This window comes from Macrosteles quadrilineatus, unplaced genomic scaffold, assembly GCF_028750875.1.
Source record: "Macrosteles quadrilineatus isolate MER2022 unplaced genomic scaffold, UCM_ALF_1.0 Scaffold_3__2_contigs__length_128488019, whole genome shotgun sequence".
Classification (NCBI taxonomy): domain Eukaryota; kingdom Metazoa; phylum Arthropoda; class Insecta; order Hemiptera; family Cicadellidae; genus Macrosteles; species Macrosteles quadrilineatus.
This window is the reverse complement of record NW_026542596.1, coordinates 63,372,064-63,391,005: the sequence shown is the minus strand read 5'-3', so window position 1 is coordinate 63,391,005 and position 18,942 is coordinate 63,372,064. Positions and strand designations below refer to the sequence as shown.

At 36.5% G+C, this 18,942-nt stretch overlaps 1 protein-coding gene across 1 annotated transcript in view; it reads right to left on the bottom strand.

Annotated features, from left to right (window-relative positions):
• The window catches only part of LOC128988905 (kelch-like protein 17), a 64,360-nt gene that overhangs the window by 6,272 nt on the left and 39,146 nt on the right, over nucleotides 1–18,942 (bottom strand). Inside the window, exons 5-9 of the mRNA XM_054410673.1 lie at nucleotides 14,183–14,297; nucleotides 3,131–3,237; nucleotides 2,677–2,793; nucleotides 1,361–1,574; nucleotides 445–589 (exon numbers count right to left, since the gene is read on the bottom strand). Of these exons, the coding sequence (XP_054266648.1) occupies nucleotides 445–589; nucleotides 1,361–1,574; nucleotides 2,677–2,793; nucleotides 3,131–3,237; nucleotides 14,183–14,297 (698 nt within the window). The remainder of the gene's footprint in view (nucleotides 1–444; nucleotides 590–1,360; nucleotides 1,575–2,676; nucleotides 2,794–3,130; nucleotides 3,238–14,182; nucleotides 14,298–18,942) is intronic.

The window sequence follows — 18,942 nt, the reverse complement described above, 5'->3', positions numbered from 1 at the left end:
GAGTACCGCTGCAGCGTCTGCTAGTAGCATACGGCTCTTCGCCTGCAGCGGTGTGCACCGTAACTATACAGCACTCCTAGAGGCACATCGCAGAACCTTCCTTTAACAATCTATTTATTCTATTTGTCTATGGTCCTAAGTACGTATAAAAATATGAATTTTTTTAACAAAAAAATTACAGATGCACTTCCTTTCTATGATATCCCCTCGTAAACACCATTCTTGAATCAAAAGCAATATATTGTAATGATTTTGCTTTGTTAGAATAAAACTACACAAGCTAATCTTGTTAAATTATTATGACTGAAGATGATTTATTTAGGCTTATTTCTTTCACGCTCTCTAGTTATACTACAGATTAACTATTATGATTTTCTAATCTACACAGGTTTCACACCATATGTTTATGTAGACTTTTATGACTATCTAGATTTTTTTCCTTACCCTCCAACAACGTAAAGTAGTTTTCCGAGACCGGTGACTCCACTGCGACTACGACGGAACAGCATTGGAGCGATGGGCAACCACCTGTCATCACGGGGATTGTAGCACTCGCACTCGCTGTGGATAGCAAACAGGCTGCCACCACCTGAGAAACAAGAAAACTCACGGTGAAATGTCCCGCTTAAGAAATCAATCATAACAATGTACAAATTATAGTAATACTCTAGAACATCTGACCTTGAGAGAAATAACTCCTGTGAATATTTGACCAGCCATCCAACCACTTTGTTAGCGTCACTTTTGTTTCTGTGTTATTTTCATAATATTTATTTCAACCCTGGATGGGTATTGCACTTAGGGCGAGTTATTTTTAGCGTACCACTCCCATCCCTCTCCACCGACGCTACCCTCCTTTTCAGCAGTGCTCTCAGCAGTAAGTTGACATGTGTTGGCTGCCTAGTTATGTCGTAGTGTGTTTCTTTGTGTCGTTGCTTGTCGGTTTCTTGCAACGCATACATCATTCAAGTTTGGTAAAATGGCTGGCAGTATGTCAAATTTACCCTTAGCGTCACACTGTATGAATATACCTTACTGTATGATAATTCCTATAAAACTATCAGTGTGTCAAATTTACGTATTGATACCCTTAGCGTCATACTGTATGACAATTTACCTTAAGGTAAAAAATAAAATGTTTAATTTGCTTTGAAATTTTGATTTGTGTTTTTAAATAATTTATTTGCTATTTTTCACCGTTACTTCGAGCTTTTAACAGTCTTGTTATAAAACTCCAATCAAAGGTTTTTGTGTTCCAGCCACAGAACTATGCAGTAGATGGATCTGTAAAAATTTACACTCTTTTCGTATTTGAAAGATTTCTTGTCCAAACACCCAAAATATTACAGATATTACTAACCAACAGCAAATATGTAAGGCTTGATTCCCTCAGGGCGGCGCTCGGACGTGCGCTCGCTGGCAAGAGCCGAGCGCTGCTCTGGCAGTAAGTGGTACTTCATGGCCTCCAACAGCAACTCCTTGCACTCTGAGCTCTCCCGGACGAGCGCCTCCGAGTCCACAGCGGTCATGAGGAAGTCCCGTGACATGAGCGGCAGCCGAACATGCCTCAGCAGCTGAAACAATAACAAACTATGTCACAGGGTTTTATACAGAGTGTGTACAATCACATTTGAGAATATATATTTAACCGTGGCATAAATGTAATCTCTAATGTATTTGGCATGAAAATATATAACTTGTGATACATATTTTTGGCCAGAAAATTTATTCAAAACAAAATGACTCTAGGATAGAAATAAAGTGTTCAGTTTTAAAGGGTCAAGATGGTGAAAAGATTTTTCAGCAGGCTATTGAATTTAAGGAAAAAAATTAAGTTTTTTAAGCTAGACAAAATTAGTCTGAAATTATTGACTTTTGATTACTTAGACATCTCATCCATACAGACCAGATGTATCTGTTTCCAGATGTATTTTGTTTTGTTTTTTCAAGAACGTAGTTGACTACTCACTGTGAAGCAGACAGTGAGCAGCAGTGAAAATTTAATTTTTCTCCCTTAGTATTCATTAATATTCATTCATAGGAAGATTCGGAGGACTGAGAGAACTGGCGACAAGCATTGACTAAGGATAAGTTTCTTATCTTTATAGTCAATGCTAAAATATCTCTGTCAGTCAATGTAGAGGGGTCTGAGAACGAAAATATTTTTTGTAAACTTAAAAACACACATGACATTTGCTGCATTTTTTAACGGTATATTGGCATAAAATCACTAGCTGTTTTATTGAATAATACTTTATTTTTACAACTTTTGACTAAAGGATTTTTAAATTACAGTGGATTAGGAAGAGGAAAAGATTATTGGATGAGAAGACAATTCAATGTAGAGATCAATCAAACTAAGAACAAAAGTAACTGCTTTCATGCTTCTTTCATCTATCATAAGTCAGAGATTCGACAGTGCAGCATTACCACAAGCCATCCGTCTTGCAGTATCAGTCATGACTAAAATAACATTAACATTATTGTTATATGAAATAAATTTTCACAAGATGTGCATACTGCATACAATACAATTTTTTTTAGACAGAATGTACCAAAAATAATAATCATAAAAAATACCAGAAGAGCGGTGTCAATGATTAAGTGCTTAAACTTAAAATTAGCTATATTTTTATCATTGGTTTCAATGCAAGTTTGAGATAATAAATCACTTACTTTTGCTATGTTCTGGACCCTTTCAGCGACATCATGCTTTACCCAACTTAACACAGCTAGGAAGACCTTCTCTTCAGAGGAAATGTTCAACTGGCTGCTAGAAATTAATTCTTCCACCTATAAAAGAAATTTAACTCAATTAAAATATTACTCTGTTGTTACTCAATTTAATTTTAGTGTTCGACTAAGCAGAGAATCAAGTACAAAATCTGTGTTCATGAAAAAGTGTCATAAAAAAAACTTTGGATATCTTTGTATTTAGACAGGATATATATTTGAATCAACAGGAACAGGTGGAATAGACTAAATGAAAAGTGTGCCAATAATTTCTACACTTCCATTTCATCAAATTAGATGCACTGGATTTTAACCCCCTCCAACACTTCACTGTATTTGATTGAGGTGTAATATTTCTTTAGGAACTTTTTTGTTTGGAATGAAATTCTGTTCTAACCTCTGTAAAAGGCAGCAGCAAAAACTCCTCAGTGTTCATAACTTCTTGGAAGTTTTGCAGAGCGAATCTATGAGATCTTCTATGAAGTTCCTTGCAAGAATGTGCATCTAAAACAGAGAATCGTGCAAACCATCAGTTTAGAACAACAAACAATTCCAAGGGCACAACAATTCCAACGATGATTGCTTTGGTTAACAACTTTTACTTGGCTAAAACTTTTAACCGACCAACACCCCTTGAAAAGTATTTACTTACATGCAAGGAATGGGAATTTCACTATAGTTTGAATCCACTGATCATAGAAATGAACATAAATATTTGTATTATTCTAACGTTCTGTTAATAGAACAATTGATTGTAATAAATCATAAAATAATAATTATTGGTTTTGAAAAATTTAATATTTTTTGCATGACTCACTTGTCTACGTGCACAAATTGATATGTATAAACTATATAAGAGCAACTGTATTTTCATATCTTAAGCTGGAGAAGTTTCCAAAACAACGAAGAGCTCAGTGATTCTTTTTGGACTGTAACTTACTTGTAGAAAGGAAAGACAAGTTTGACACAAACATGATCTTATTATTGTTCTTACTTAAATTTTACATATTTTCTTTTCTGCAAGTACGAACTGTAAAGCCTACAAATTATTAAAGAATAGTTACAAAGTGGCAAGTAATTTCATTAACACACAATATACAGGGTGTTTCCAAATTGTCTGAACATATTTTGTGGACTTGTTCACTGGGCTAAGTAAAACATAAAATGCCATATAAGTATGGGTCTAAAAAAGTGCCTAGATTTCTGTCTGTCAGTCTGTTTGTGATTTTTATAAATTATTTTATATCTTGGGCATTTTTAACTATAGAAATTTCAAAATTAGTATAAATGTGTATTTTAGTAGGTAAAAAGAGCTTACAAAGTTTCGTTCCAATATCTCAAGCCGTTTCAATATGGTGACTATTTAAAATCTTTAATACAAAATTTCATGAAAACTGTATAAACATTAAGAAAATTGTTTTTCAGCTCAAAAAGATAGAGAATTGAAATCCAAATCAAATATGAGACCTTGTTTGTTAAAATCGGATGACAAACAACCCAGTTATTAGTTTTTTTTTCAACATTCAGTTATGCAATTTAATAGGACTTCCATATTGTTTATTATTTTGTTATTTTACAGAACAGTATGGTTGAAATTTCTATCTTGAAAAATGTCCAAGATATATAGAATAATTCTTAAAAATCACAAACAGACCCACAAACAGAAATCTAGGAATTTTAGACACATACTTATATGGAATTTTATGTTTCTATTAGCCCAAGGAACAAGTCCACAAATTTATGTCCAGACAATTTGGAAACACCCTGTATACATATTCAATAAATCGGAATACACAATTGCAAAAATTAAACTGGCCAAAAAATAAATAAATAAATAAAACCTATTAGCCAAGCTATTGTAGTTCTGAGCATCATTTCCAGTTGTTTCAATTTTCCTCAATTCTGATGTTATACTTTGATGTCATGTTCATGTTAGCTGTCTTCAACTGACACGAAAACTCGTTGTTAGTTAACCTTATTAATTGATACTGTAGTCTATTGTAAAACCAAAGCACAAAAATATCAGATTAATCTACAAACTAAATAGTTAAATCCTACATTTGGTTGTAGAGGTAATATTTTCCTGCTGTATTTTCCATAGACTTTACTACCTATGTTTTTAAGTTTAGTGTTGTAAAAATTACCGACTATTTTTTTTTATATTTTTAAACATATTCAGATTTGACCATGTACGCACGTGCAGGCCATCAACCCTATATCGATCCAAAGCCCAGACACCCCCAACCTCTTTATTTACTCTCTCACTCTCCCCCCCTCTCTCACTCTCTCCCCCTACTCACCTCTCCCCCACGACGCGGCTTCTACATTATGTACACTGTAACATACCTTTCTGTTCGCCGACGCACTCTACCCAACCCAGTGTAAAAATGGAACTCTTCGTAGTGCCTACATCAAGGTGAAGGCAACTTGCAGCGCATTTATGTACTGCGGGATCGCATTTGAAAATGTAGGCGTTGAAAAGATTAATGTTTTTACATTATTTAGTAGGCTAATGTTTATCCTCTTCTATATATTAATAGGCAAGCATGTTTCTTTAAAACCTTTTTACTCAGCTCGTGTGCATCGCTGGGAAAATATACAAACACTGTCAGAAAAATATTTTCCTGTAGATGTGCAGAATCCTTTAAAAAATTAAAATAGACTTAAAAACCACAAAAAAATTAATTTATCATTTAAAAAATTAAAATGGGATTTATGGGTTGCCATTGTTAGTGGTGACGAAATAACAACCAACAAAATATAAACAGAATATCAAAACAAATTGAAGAAATTCCAATCACATGTTTTATTTACTGCCTGGGGTGAAAATAGAGAAAGTCTGTACACTACATATTTATGGTCGAGTTTTCGACCACTGGACGACCTCTACTTTGTATTTACTGTATGATTTCCAGCTAAAAAAGTCTTGGAGTGGAATAGAATGTCTTTTGATTCCGTTAGAGAATCACATAATATAGTTTTATTTAAGTTAGCTAACAAACATCTCTAATATTATTACTGTGTGGCTTTTTTTAATGGGATTCTCAAATTCAAAGGAAGTACTCTATACTTTTCTATGTAAATAAGTGAACAGCTTAAGGTGGGTTCCGATCCACCAGAACCAGGTATTGTCTGACAACTAAAATCTATTTGTGATCGAATTTGAATGCAAAATCGTTTACCATACCAAAAAAAGAAAACTCAAAGTTAAAACCAAAAGATATTACGCTACTTAAATAAAAAAAGGGTGTCACCAATACTGTATCATCCACGAGTAAACTGTCAATGGTAAATAGACGCTGCCACGAATACTAGAAAATAAACTGTATGTATCATAAACATAAACAATTAATGGTACTGGCCCGAAAGTAAACATTACTTAACATTGCTTTAATGGAACACTCTAAGCCATAATGTTAATGTTATTAGTATAGGATTCCACCTTGAGTAATTTGTTTATGTTTATGATCTTCTTTCTGTGCTGCGTATTATTTTCTTTTCGCTAACGTCTTTGCACTAACCATCGCATGTTGTGAGAGATACTCCACGAGGTTGGTTTATGGTCCATTACAGATCCAATATCTGTCTCATTTATCGTCTCGGAGTTGGACTCTTCTCTAGATTATAAAGATTCGACCGATATACTCAACCCAAGAATTGGTTGTGTCAATCCATCTAGGAAACTAAACTAGGAGAGTATGTTACAAACTGCCTATGTTTTTGATCGTCTTGAAACTAAAAAAAACTACTTAGATTTGAAAATTGGTTTATCATAGAGTGAAAAAGTAGGGAAATCAAAAACAGTTATGCTAGCTTACACACAGAAAACCGGGCTACCTGTCTTGTCGGGCGGGCATTAATTGCGCCAACTGACCTGAGTCAGGTAATCGGGTATTCCTGAATTAATTGCGCCAACTACTCGAGGGATCCACCCGATACGTTTCTTAACCAAGCCAAGTGGCTGCCCTCTTTGACTGTATAATTGAGTAGGTTAGGTTAAGTTAGGTTAGGTTAGAATGGCACGTAAACAAGGACATTCCTTCTGCTAGCAACTCACCCCTACCTGACTTGGGCTTGGCGCAACTAAGGTACACTTCGGTGCAATTAATGCACGATCGTCTTGTCAACTTCCACTGTTCCGTTGACGGATCTATCTATACCTGAACCCTCTCCATCCCATGCAACCCAGATAAAGATTACAATATGTCAAATAATGAGTTTATATTACATATTCAACCATCGAAAATGTTCGTTTAGGAAGACTAAGTTCTTATGAGCACAATATACTCTCCGTCTATGTGGTTGACTGAGTGCAACCGAAAAATATGTGTTTGTTAAATCTATTTTATTTTATCGTATCAAAAGGTTTGTTAGTTCAAATGCGTACACAGATTCTACGTTTTTAGCACTTGTTCTACTTGTTGATCCAATGCGTAGTTTGACACAGCAGCAATTTTATTTTTGACATAACTTTTCTTTGGTCTCAAGTAAATTTGACTGAATTAACACAAAATCACTCCCAATGAATTCCTTTTGTTCATTAACTCTTCATTACCTTCATAGTTTACGAAAACACAACTCGAACCCCATCTCGGAAGAAAAGACACAACATTGTCAGCCACGACTAAATCGTCGCAAAATAGTACCGCGCAAAATCCAAGTTGGGTTGATATCGAAGCACTTCGATGCGAAAGAAACCGATAAAATCAAAGTCTTGTTGAAAACCTCTTCCGATAAGAGCCCTCCAACCTGTTGCCGGGACATGAAAGCGCTATGAGGGCCGAGGGGGGGGGTGTGAAAAGTGCGTGACACAAGGGGGGAGGGGGAGGGGGAGAGGGGAGCGTGACGAAGCTACATCACGCAACGTCAGCTACAGGTGAAACCGAAACTATCGTGTTACAAACCTCTTATCACCCATTCATTCTACCCCCTTCAATCGAGCTACTTTCTTCCACAATTTCACTTCCGAATTTACACAGTCACGCTCGATTATTTCACAACACGTTCGAATACAATACCATACACAAAAAGAATAAAGACCGACAGCAGTGCTGCGGTTAGCACAGGTTCCGGCGTCCACCGCTAGGAGTGTCGTGTAGTTACGGCGCACACCTCTACAGCGTCTGCTGGTAGCATACGATTGCAGCGGTGTGCGCCGTAACTACACGGCGTTCCTAGCGGTGGAATCCGGAACCTGTGCTAACCGCAGCACTGCTGTCGGTCTTAATTCTTTATTCACACACCCATTTTGTTACCGCAAAATATAAATTAGCCTATATGGTTTGACTCCAGTTGATTTAATTTAATCAGGGTACAGAACTTCAGATCGATGGTGCCAAAATTTACTCATGGGTATTTTAATTTTAATTTTTTTTGTTTCGAGCAAAGGAGTTTTTGGCGCGGTCGATAAGGAACTCAAGTTATAGTAAAATTTACACATATTTAGTTTTTCAACTATGGGAAACAAGGAACTATAAGGTACTACTGACAAAGCTCACAAAAAACCGCTTAAAATACAGGGTTATTACAAATGATGTTCATGATTTCATACATACATGAAATATAGTTTTATTTGTCATACAAAGAAATAAAATGGTTACAACTTTTGAAAAACTCAAAAAGTTTTGACACAGATACACAGAACTGTAAATGCTCGATACGGGAACCCCTTGTGGTACGATAGATGTCAATAATGTAGTTAAGCTCTTGTTAGACTTTGAAAAGTGTGTCTAGGTCTATTGTTTCGATAGCATTGATAATCCGTTGCTGGATCTCAAGTATGCTATCTGATAATAGTGGTGTGTACGCCTTATCTTTGATGTATCCCCACAAGAAAAAACCAGGGGGTGATGTCCGGAAATCTTGTAGGCCAGTTCAGGGGTGTGTCATTATTCGGACCACCGAGCTCGTTCCATATCTCAGGCAGCACATTGTTAAGTTCAGCCCTACTACAAGTAACATTCAAATTCAGCAATTTCTCTGAAATTTCAAGTGTAACTTACCAATATAGTGGCTACTAACTAGGAGGATAATCGTTAAACCTGGTTCTAAAGTGTCGTTGCACACTAATAACAGATTGGTTAATGTAATATTCCAACTACCAAAAAGCTTTCCTGCCTTCAAATTCATCCATTACACAACACTTACAACAATTGACTTGACAAACAGCTGATATGCATGCACCCAAACCAATGTAAATGAAACTTAATGAGTTTTTCTTTCCAATGGTACCAACTAAAATAGTCTTGAAACAAATTAACCCAATAATATTTATAATCAAAATCTGGAACATCATTTGTAATAACCCTGTATAATATATTTATTTTTATTAGCCTATGAGGCGGTACAAACACAGTAAACAAATTAGAAAATTTACCATCCGTAGAAATAGTTTAAATAAATACAATATCGTTTTATAGAAGTAAGTTGAGAGCTCGAGCATGGCATATAATTCAACTCCAACTAGGTTAATGTGCAAGTTAGATCCTGCTGCTGTTCCACAACCACAATAGTTATAATGGTCAATGTCATACTTCTCCCCCTTGTTGTATACGGTTCCTATCAAAGTTACACTCGGGCGAACGCCAGACAATAAACTTACTAATTATGTTTGATATATAATACTTTTAGAGAGATCTATGCGATTGTTTGCACGATTTTTGTTTCTGTTCAGGCTAGCTATATACATGGGCATTTAATGTTAATTTAGTTAACTTTGCTAATATAGTTAAATAAAACGAACACTAACGATTCTCCATTAATAGATGTGCATTTGTGATACAGTAGATAGCAAGATAACAAGACTCTCATAGGGATTATAAAAATAAAATAAGACTTTTTTTTATCAAGGTTGACATCTTATCGAAGTTTACAATAACATGTGTTTAGGGGAAAATAATTTCAAGGGGATTTTAAAATGACCCTTGTTATCAAGGGTGTCTTGTTGGCTGTACCGAAACTGCCACGACGTTTTATGATCATAATCCATACCGAAACTGCCACGCCAATTAGTGAGGATTATAAGGGTGTTTTTGAGAGGAGTAGAAACACTGAAACTGCCACGACGGATTCCTCAGGAAGGGGAGGTTGGTTTGGCAACGTGCAGGGAGAAACGGGAATGAGAATATCCCTCACTCATCACAGTGACGATTTTGAAACACAACACTTTACTTTGCTCATAACTTAGTTAAATGCTTTTCATGTCGCTACTTAAAAGAGGCCATACTAACTTTGTATTTATTTAAATCAAGTACCAATAGAAAAAGTCATTTAACTACCGATGAAGTCAGAAATAATTAAATAATATGTTCTAAAGGATTAAGATTGCAATGGAATGTAAAATGTTTCTTACTAAATGTATTATATGAATGCTCTTAACCCGTTATAGTGAATTACTGGCGTCAAAGAACTCGATCAACACATATTTTATCATTAGATTTGAAGTTAAGTTTATAAATACTGTATACCAAGGTGTAGGTAGGCATTGTCAAAATTGCACAACAAGAAACATAATCTAATGCAAATAATAGCACAGCAGGATACGTGTCCTGAAGTATAAATAAAACACAATTGTGATAAATATGTTGATAATATTTGGCGAATTTATTGATATCATCCTATACTATTAATATTTTTCAAAAAAACCTTTTTTAACCTCGCCGTAGCAGTAAAACATAGGTATTTGCTAAATCTAATGTTATTTAAATGGGGAATAAATATGTCTTGTTTATGGCAAATTTTAGTAAGAATCCAATCAAACAAATAGAAATTCACTTAGTGTGCAGGTTTGCTGCGGTGGAGGTAATGTATTTAGAAATGAGCTGGGAATACCATGAAAACATGTTTTTCAGCAATGAGTTGGAAATACTGCGCGCACTGCGTTCCAATTGTCTTAGGAATTGGCGTCGAAGTATGATATCCTTTGTGATGACTGGAATACACAGAATTGAGTTAGAGTCTGTCCAGATTTTGTTTAGTACGAAATACAAATAAAATACAAGACTAGGCCAAGAAATATACAGATACAATTATACTTGTATACATAAGGCGAATAATTAATGTGCAGGTTTACATTAATAATACCAGATAAAACCTTCATAATTGGTAAGTATACATTTTAGATACGGTTGATAAAAAATAAATCTTAATTAGCCTAGGCTACTTGTAGTGATAATTCAGGGTCACCTAATTCTGCCCGTGTCGTAACACTTCGGCCCAAGTAACACTTCGGGCCAGTAACATTTCGGCCCGAAACCCTCAGATGTGGCCTACGGTCCAACTCTCTACCTGCCCATTAGTAACACTTTGTCCCAACAAAATATTTGACAGGTTAGGTTAGGTTAGGTTAGGTTAGGTAAGATTCCACCGATTCTCCGTCATGTGAGGTCAGAGGATGCAAGGGGTGACGGTTGGGCAACATTCCACCAGAGGGTGGTTGCAAAGTATATAGGTCATGTATCTCTTACTACCTGAACTGCGTTCCTCAACCCTTGTCAATTTTTCGTCGGGCCGAATAGCTTATTTAATCATCTGTAAAAGCGAGTGGGACGAAGTGATACTGTTTTTCTAAGAAATTTGAGTTTGGCCGAAATGTTACTGGGCCGAAGTGTTACTACATCATTCTGCCAACCTAGAAACCGGGAATAGCACGTGAATTTTAACTATCAGGAAAAAGTCCATGAGTTGTAATTGAATTTAGTAAGAAACCGGGAAATAAAAATGATCAAATATTTGCCGTAAAATCCACCCGAAAACACAGAGTTTACACGTTTTGCGTAACCGAAAAACGCCATTGCGAGAAACTACTGTAGAAATGACCACGGACATTGCCGTAATATCGATAAATCATCACACACTTAGCCGCAAGTGCAAGATAATCATTAATTTTTCGTTGATCGCGAAAAATAGTTACGGGTGTTAAAATAATCGCTGGAGATGAATACGAATGTTGCCGCAATTGTGAAATCATCACCGGTCATCATCATTGCGGTCGTAGTTTACCATCACATTTATTTCTGCGTTTGATCGCGAGAAATTATCACGGATCTGGCCACGATCGTAACATACGATCACGGATGTTCGTTAAAGTTTCTTACGACGATTTTCCATTTTTAGGCGTTTCCGTGATCGCAAGTAATAATCTCGGTCGTTTCTATGATCACAGAAAATTGTCGCGGATGTTACGCCTGGTGGGAAATCAACACGAATTTGCTTCCAATTTTCTCATGTTCAATTAGAATGAAATGAGACTCGGTGTATGTTTTTGCATATTTATTTAGTAATATACCTCAATTATAAATTTTGTTTATTCACATATACAGGGCTGGGCAAAAGTATGGACATCACCAGTTAACTTTTTAATGGGTTACGCCAAAAAAACAAAACTCTGTACACGTCTCTATGGCACGCAAGTGAACTTTTTGTTGTATTCAAATTTTGTTCTTAAACCCAAAATGGGTTATTTTGGTGACCCCATCGAATGACACCTCATATTAATAGGCCAAGAATAGTCGAAGAAATATATATCGAAGAAAGAATATCGACAAAAGCTAGAGGTCTCTATCTAAAACCAACCCACTACAGAGACTGAAGAATGGTTGCCATTTATATTTTTCACCCTGAGAGACCCCAAGTAAAAATATACATCAATATCCCTTGTTAACAATTTTATGAGTTGCAGCATGATAAAAACTGTTCATTTTTATATACGCGTTAAAATCGTTTCAGTTACTGTTACTCGTTGTTACATACATGTATAATCTGTGAAGCATTTTGCTCGACATCCTCCCCGATGTTTTCTCTAGCAAAACCACTTATTAACACTACACTTTGTATAACAAAACGGTAGCCGTCTACTAACATAACGCCGCACCCCTTCTCTTCGTTTCAAATATCTTATCCTCCATCAAAAGACTCAACTAACAACTAACACACCAAATCCCTTAGGTACTACTAACTCCCTGAAGGATGGCACAAAACTGTTGAGAAATGCCGAATTTGAAAAATATTACATGAGTCAAGCTAATAGGAGGGCATTCCACTGAGATTCCACGTGAACGCCCCTCCGCAGACCATGGAGGTTGGTTACAGTATTTGTAGTTCTGCAACCTAGCGTCTTGGGCGAATAAAACTATTTTTGAATATTACAGTTTTACAGTATTATATTAGTTTTTGATCAACTCTAGTGTAATTAAAAGCGTCGAACAGATCATATAAAATGCAGTGTTATAAAAGTGGTAAATGAACATAATACTTGTTTCTTAGTGGTAAATAATTATTCATTAAAGTAAATATATTCTCAAGAGACGGAATAAATACTTATAAAGTAAATACTACAGTCGCAACACCAAAAACTTAAATTAACATAAAAATAACTCCTAAAATATAAATACGAAAGGGCAAATCAATCACTTATTTTTCCAATGAACGTATTATTGTGAAAGAAATTAAAAGGTTAAGACAGGAATGGGAATTTTAAGTCTCCCGTTTCTCCCCGTCTATCTGGGGAATCCGCCGTGGCAGTTTCAGTGTTTCTAGCCCTCTCAAAAACACCCTTATAATCCTCACTAATTACCGTGGCAGTTTCAGTATGGAGCATGATCGTAAAACGTCGTGGCAGTTTCGGTGTCCCCGTCTTGTTATCGAGGTTCTACTGTATTGGGATCACATATTCGTTATTGATCACGTTTGGGTTGACGAAGAGAGAGTCGAAACACCTAAACTATGTTTTAGCGAGTACTAACCTATATATGGTTGTGTCTGTGCATGTTTAAAGGAAAAATGACGTGTTGTCATCGAAAGAAGTGTAAAAATTTACAACTTTCAAAACGTATGCAGTAGTTATATAAATAGAGTAAAATACCAATATTTAACAACATAATCTTCCAAAAAAATCATTGGATGGTGTCATGCATTGTTGATGAATTGTGTAGTAATAATGTTACAGTACCTCTAAATTTCTACATTGTATATTTACTATCTAGAACCTATTCCAATGATGCACCTTCTGTACAGTAAATGATTGCGGGCGGGCATTAATTGCGCCAACTGATCTGAGTCAGGTAGTCTGGTATTCCTAAATTGCGCCAACTACTCCAGGGTAGCCTCCCGATACGTTCCTTAACCAAGCCAAGTGGACTTGTATAATTGAGCTTCTATGACTGTATAATTGAGTAGGTTTGGTTAGGTTGGATTATGTTAGGTTAGGATAGGTTAGGTTAGGATATGTTAGGTTAGGTTAGGATAGGTTAGGTTAGGTTAGATTAGGATAGGTTAAGTTAGGTTGACACGTAAACAAGGACATTCGTTCTGCCGGCTACTCACCCCTACCTGGCTTGGGGTTGACGCAACTAAGGAACATTTTTGGACTCTTTGAGGAATTGGCGCAATTAAGGAACTCTTGGCGCAATCAATGCTCGACCAATGATTGCACTGTACGTGGTCCACTCACCCGCGAAGCTGCGTATCCCGAGACAGTTGGACGGGTGTAGCTGTCGCATGAGGAACTTGCAGCACGCTTCACGAACAGAGCCTATCTGAAGTAGACTGGAGGCAGGCAGCAGCACCTGCAACACAGGCATAACTCCGAAACTGCACAACTCCGACAACGTGATCAGTCAAATACTTAGCTAATGCATTTGGCTGCATAAAGGTTGTTCATAGCCTTAGAGATGTCCAGACAATTATAGCTAAGGCAGGCATCACAGGTGTAAGGCAAAGCTCCGAATATATAATTTGAATGAACCATCCAACGGAAAATAAGAAATTTGTACATCAAGCTTTTCAATAAGGCACAACAATCTTTGTTACTCAAAGTATAACAATACGTAGCCGTAGCCTATACTTCTGAAAAAGCGATCATCCATCCCTGGAACAATATGTTTGCAGGGAACGATTATAAGTAGAACATTTTTCGCTGCTAATTTTTTAATTTTTAAAAACTTTCCTTCAATCTTCAACAAATCATAAAACCCACAAAATTCAAAGCTCGAGACAAATCACATTCAGAGTCAATACATACGTGTAGGGGTACAGATTTAAAGGTTGCTTGACAGATTATATAGAAGAACATAGGGGTTGAGATAGAACTGAACCACTGGTGAATATTGTTAGAAGGTTCATGGAGCGGGAGCGTTATCATAGCGCGAGCGTGGTGCTAACAGCGTTATGCCCAAGTGATTAACTGTTAACCCTTTAATAAACGATACGCTATTACGTAGCTTACACATCTATGAAAGAAGGGGAAAGTGATTCAGTAGTTAAGTAGTTGTACAACCGGGCAGAGGAAGATTACCATAAACTTACTTTTAACCTTTTATTGGAACTATTACCTTTCATTTGAGCAGATACGAGATTATCAAACACGAGTTGTTTCATTCATTAGAAATATAAACGATTGTACTGAGGGTATAAAACAAGAATTTTATAATGTACGTTTTCAGTTGCGATTAATATCTCGTCCAAAGTTTAAAGAACAAAACGTGAACGTTTCATTATATGGAGGAGGCGAGAATTACTATTGGAGGTCCTTCGTTATGTGAGAGACAGACTTTAATCAAAAGCAGAAAAACCTGGATTCTCTCTCCTCTCACAAACACAAACAATCTCCCCGGCGTCGCCGCGACTAGCGTCAGATTGAAAACTGACAAAAACAGTGCAGTAAGCCTTAATCAAGATCTGAATCACGATGTTTTTGTTGGCTTGACAATCAGAAGTAGTTATATAAACGTGGGTGACATATTCTTTCATAAGATGGTGTTGCAATGTGTATTCAATCCCCATGCATAAAAGTACATATTTAATGAGTTTAGAAAATTAATCTCTCCCAGACTAAAAGCAAAAATTCAATTATATTGGGTCAATTCTATTGTCTTAAAAGTTTCTAATTCGTAATACATCTTTATCAAAACTAAGGCTACACATGTAATCAGTACCTAGTAGCTCAGTGTATCCTAACCATACAATTTATTATAAACATTCATATAAAAAAATACCGAATAAAGATATTCTTGTTTACCTAATAGTGTAAAAGATTCACTAGACAGTAGAAACATGGGTGTGAGATCTCATTCGCGGACCAAGCAGCAGAAATGGGCTTCAGAGCAGGAGCATAGAAAAATAAAAATACTGTTTCTCCTGATTGTGGTGCACGCAAGGACAACTCATAAGAATCAAGGGGCTTCGTGAGAGCACAAGCATTGACTACGCATCCAAAGCATCGGCATGTGAGAACGAGCAAGGAGTGTGCATCAGAAACATTTGTGTAATAGCACGAGCATGGACGAAGCGTCGGGAACATGGGTGTGAACGCATGAGCTTGGATAACATTAGGGACATGGGCGTTGGAGCCCGAGCCTGGACAACGCAGTATGCGCATAGACCACGCATCAGAACAAGGGTGTGAGAGCATGAGCGTGGCGTGAGAGAGTGGATCTATGCGTGCCCACAGAGGCGTGTCGGTCAGCGAACTGTCCACTTCCCTACTGTTACTGCCTCTTTGCAACCATTTCCTCATTTGCGGCTCATACTATTGTCTCTCTCTGATGTCACCAGATATTTGGTCAAATTGGGTGGAACTAACGTCCTGATGGACTGGAATTTACCAAAACGATGACGAAATGTCTACTTTTAGACATTGAAACACTGCGTTCAGTATAAGAATAAATTATACTAGACATTATGAAATCTGAGAAAGAGGTTAATCAACTTAGGACGATCCTTGGGGCAACAAATGTTCAGAATAACTTGAGGTTGTACAAATGGTCAATGGGTTTATTTAAGTGGACTTGAAAGTATCTCTCATAAACGCCGAAATTGAAAGATTCGTCATTAGTTCTCCTTCATTAAAACTTCTTCCTCTTCATGAACTGCCTCGACATCTTTATACTCGCCATGGTCTTCATTTTAACAGAAAGGGCAAGGAACAAATCTCTCGAGACATTTCTAAATTAATAGCTTCAGAAACCAGCCAAACCAAAGTTATTCACAATAAACCTACCTGCCTCAGTACACCGCACCAACATCCACAATTCACCGAGCAAGGGATTTCTGTCGTTGAGGCAAACATGTGGGACGTAATAGAGGAACATAAGACCGACACATCTGTAGGATTCGCACATACGGTATCTAAAGACTTCCACATGTCCGCTGGAGTGGCTGTGGTCTTCAGGAAAAAATTCAACCGACCTGTGGCATCTGACTACGTAGACACAAAGTTGACCTGTCAGAATGCACATGACGGAGCCACGGTATACAGCCTCGTTACAAAGGATGTGTACTGGGGGAAACCTACAGAGGAAGACTATGACTCTGCATTTGAACAGCTGGCGAAAGACTTCAAATCGAGGGGGCTGAAAACATTATTTTGCTCTGCAATGGGGTGCGTCAGAGATCTGGTGAGGCCCCTGCACTTTATAAAGAAGATATCTCAGTTTCAAAAGGCAACTGGTGCGTCTGTGAAGATCATAACGTACAACCAGAAGGCACAAAGAACACTTTGGATGGGACTCTCTCATGACAGTTTCGTGGACACGTTGAGGAGGCTGATCATCTCACAGGAGCAGATCCAGCCAACAGGAGAAAACATCTTGCACTCCGCTGCAAGACCTCCATGTCCAACAACATCTTCAGCGTCTGAGTCGCCATCACCATCGAGTGTCTTGTGTTGTGATAAAAGTCAGTCTGGTGTAAGTGCGGGTGCTCAACTAGATCCTCCCTCTTCCCCTCAGCCTCTACCCGAATCACCTCTAAGCGTCTCCACACCTATTCCATCCCCCGCTTTAAACTACAACCAAGCTCTTCTGGATCCGAAATCGTAAATTTAAATTTTATATGTAATGGAAACAATTTCAATCCCCAAGGTATTAATAAACAAATACAGCCCTGTACAGTTGATGATAAACAAGTAAAGACCTTTAACCAACAATTAGTCTCCACGTCTTCCCAACGGTCACTTGCTAAGCATAGTCAATCAAAATTTTCTATATTTCACCAAAATGTACAGCACTTACCATCTAGACTAGAAATTTTAAAAATCCATCTTTTCGAAATTGAACCTCAAATCGTAGCACTTTCAGAACACAAAATGTCGGAATCTGAAATTAAATTACTAAACTTTAATGGTTATAAATTATGTTCCTATTATGCAAGAAATGATTCAATGGGAGGTGGAGTTATGATTCTTTCTCAAGAAAATGTCAAATGTAAAAGGCTGTTAGTTCCCTCAATAGAAAACCTATTAGAAGAAAAGATTTTCGAATGTTGTCTAGTTGAGATTAGTGTAAATAATTTTTCTTTTGTTTTAGGTTGTATCTACAGGTCACCCATACCTAGTTTATTTGATAATTTTTTATGTAAATTTGATGTCTTTTGTAACATATTGTGTGATAGATATAAACGTGTAATCATCACTGGGGATCTAAATATTAATGTTTTAAAGAAAGATAGAATGTATTATGATTTTGTTAATGTTTTGAATATGTATGATCTAGTGTATAAAGTAGATTTTTCAACAAGAGTTACTGCAGAATCACAAACTGCAATTGACAATGTTTTAACAAATATTCCAGATGAAATCTGCCAAATATCAGGTATCATAACCCATATATCAGACCATGATGCACAGTTATTTGATCTATATGGCTTGACAAACAAAGAACCTATTTCAAAAAGATTAGTGCGCAAATTTACAACAAATAATATTGCTACATTTTTTGAAAGTTTAAAACGGGAGTCTTTTCTGCAGGTTTATCAATCACCAGTAGAGGCAAAGTATGATGTTTTTCTAGAAATATATTTGTACAATTTTGACAACTGTTTCCCTAAAATAATGGATAAGATAAAAAAAGATAAAAGTAATCAATGGATAACCGATGAGATCGTTCATAAGAAAAATGAAATTATTAAATTGGAAAAAAGCTTTAGGTTAAGTAAAAATGAAAATACTAAGGTACGAGTTAAAGATTTAAAATTGAAGTTGCTAATGCTTTTAACCAATTTTTTGTCTCTGTAGTTGAAGATTCAGTTTTGCCTAAGATTCCTCAAAGTACAGAATCTACACAACTAAATAAAAATTCCGATAAACCGCGTTTTAAATTTCATCCAGTGACGGAACAAGACGTAAAGAAAATAATTATTTCTTTTGAAAATAAATTTTCAACAGGATATGACGAAATTTCCATTGATATCATAAAAAAAAACTCTTCCTAGTAT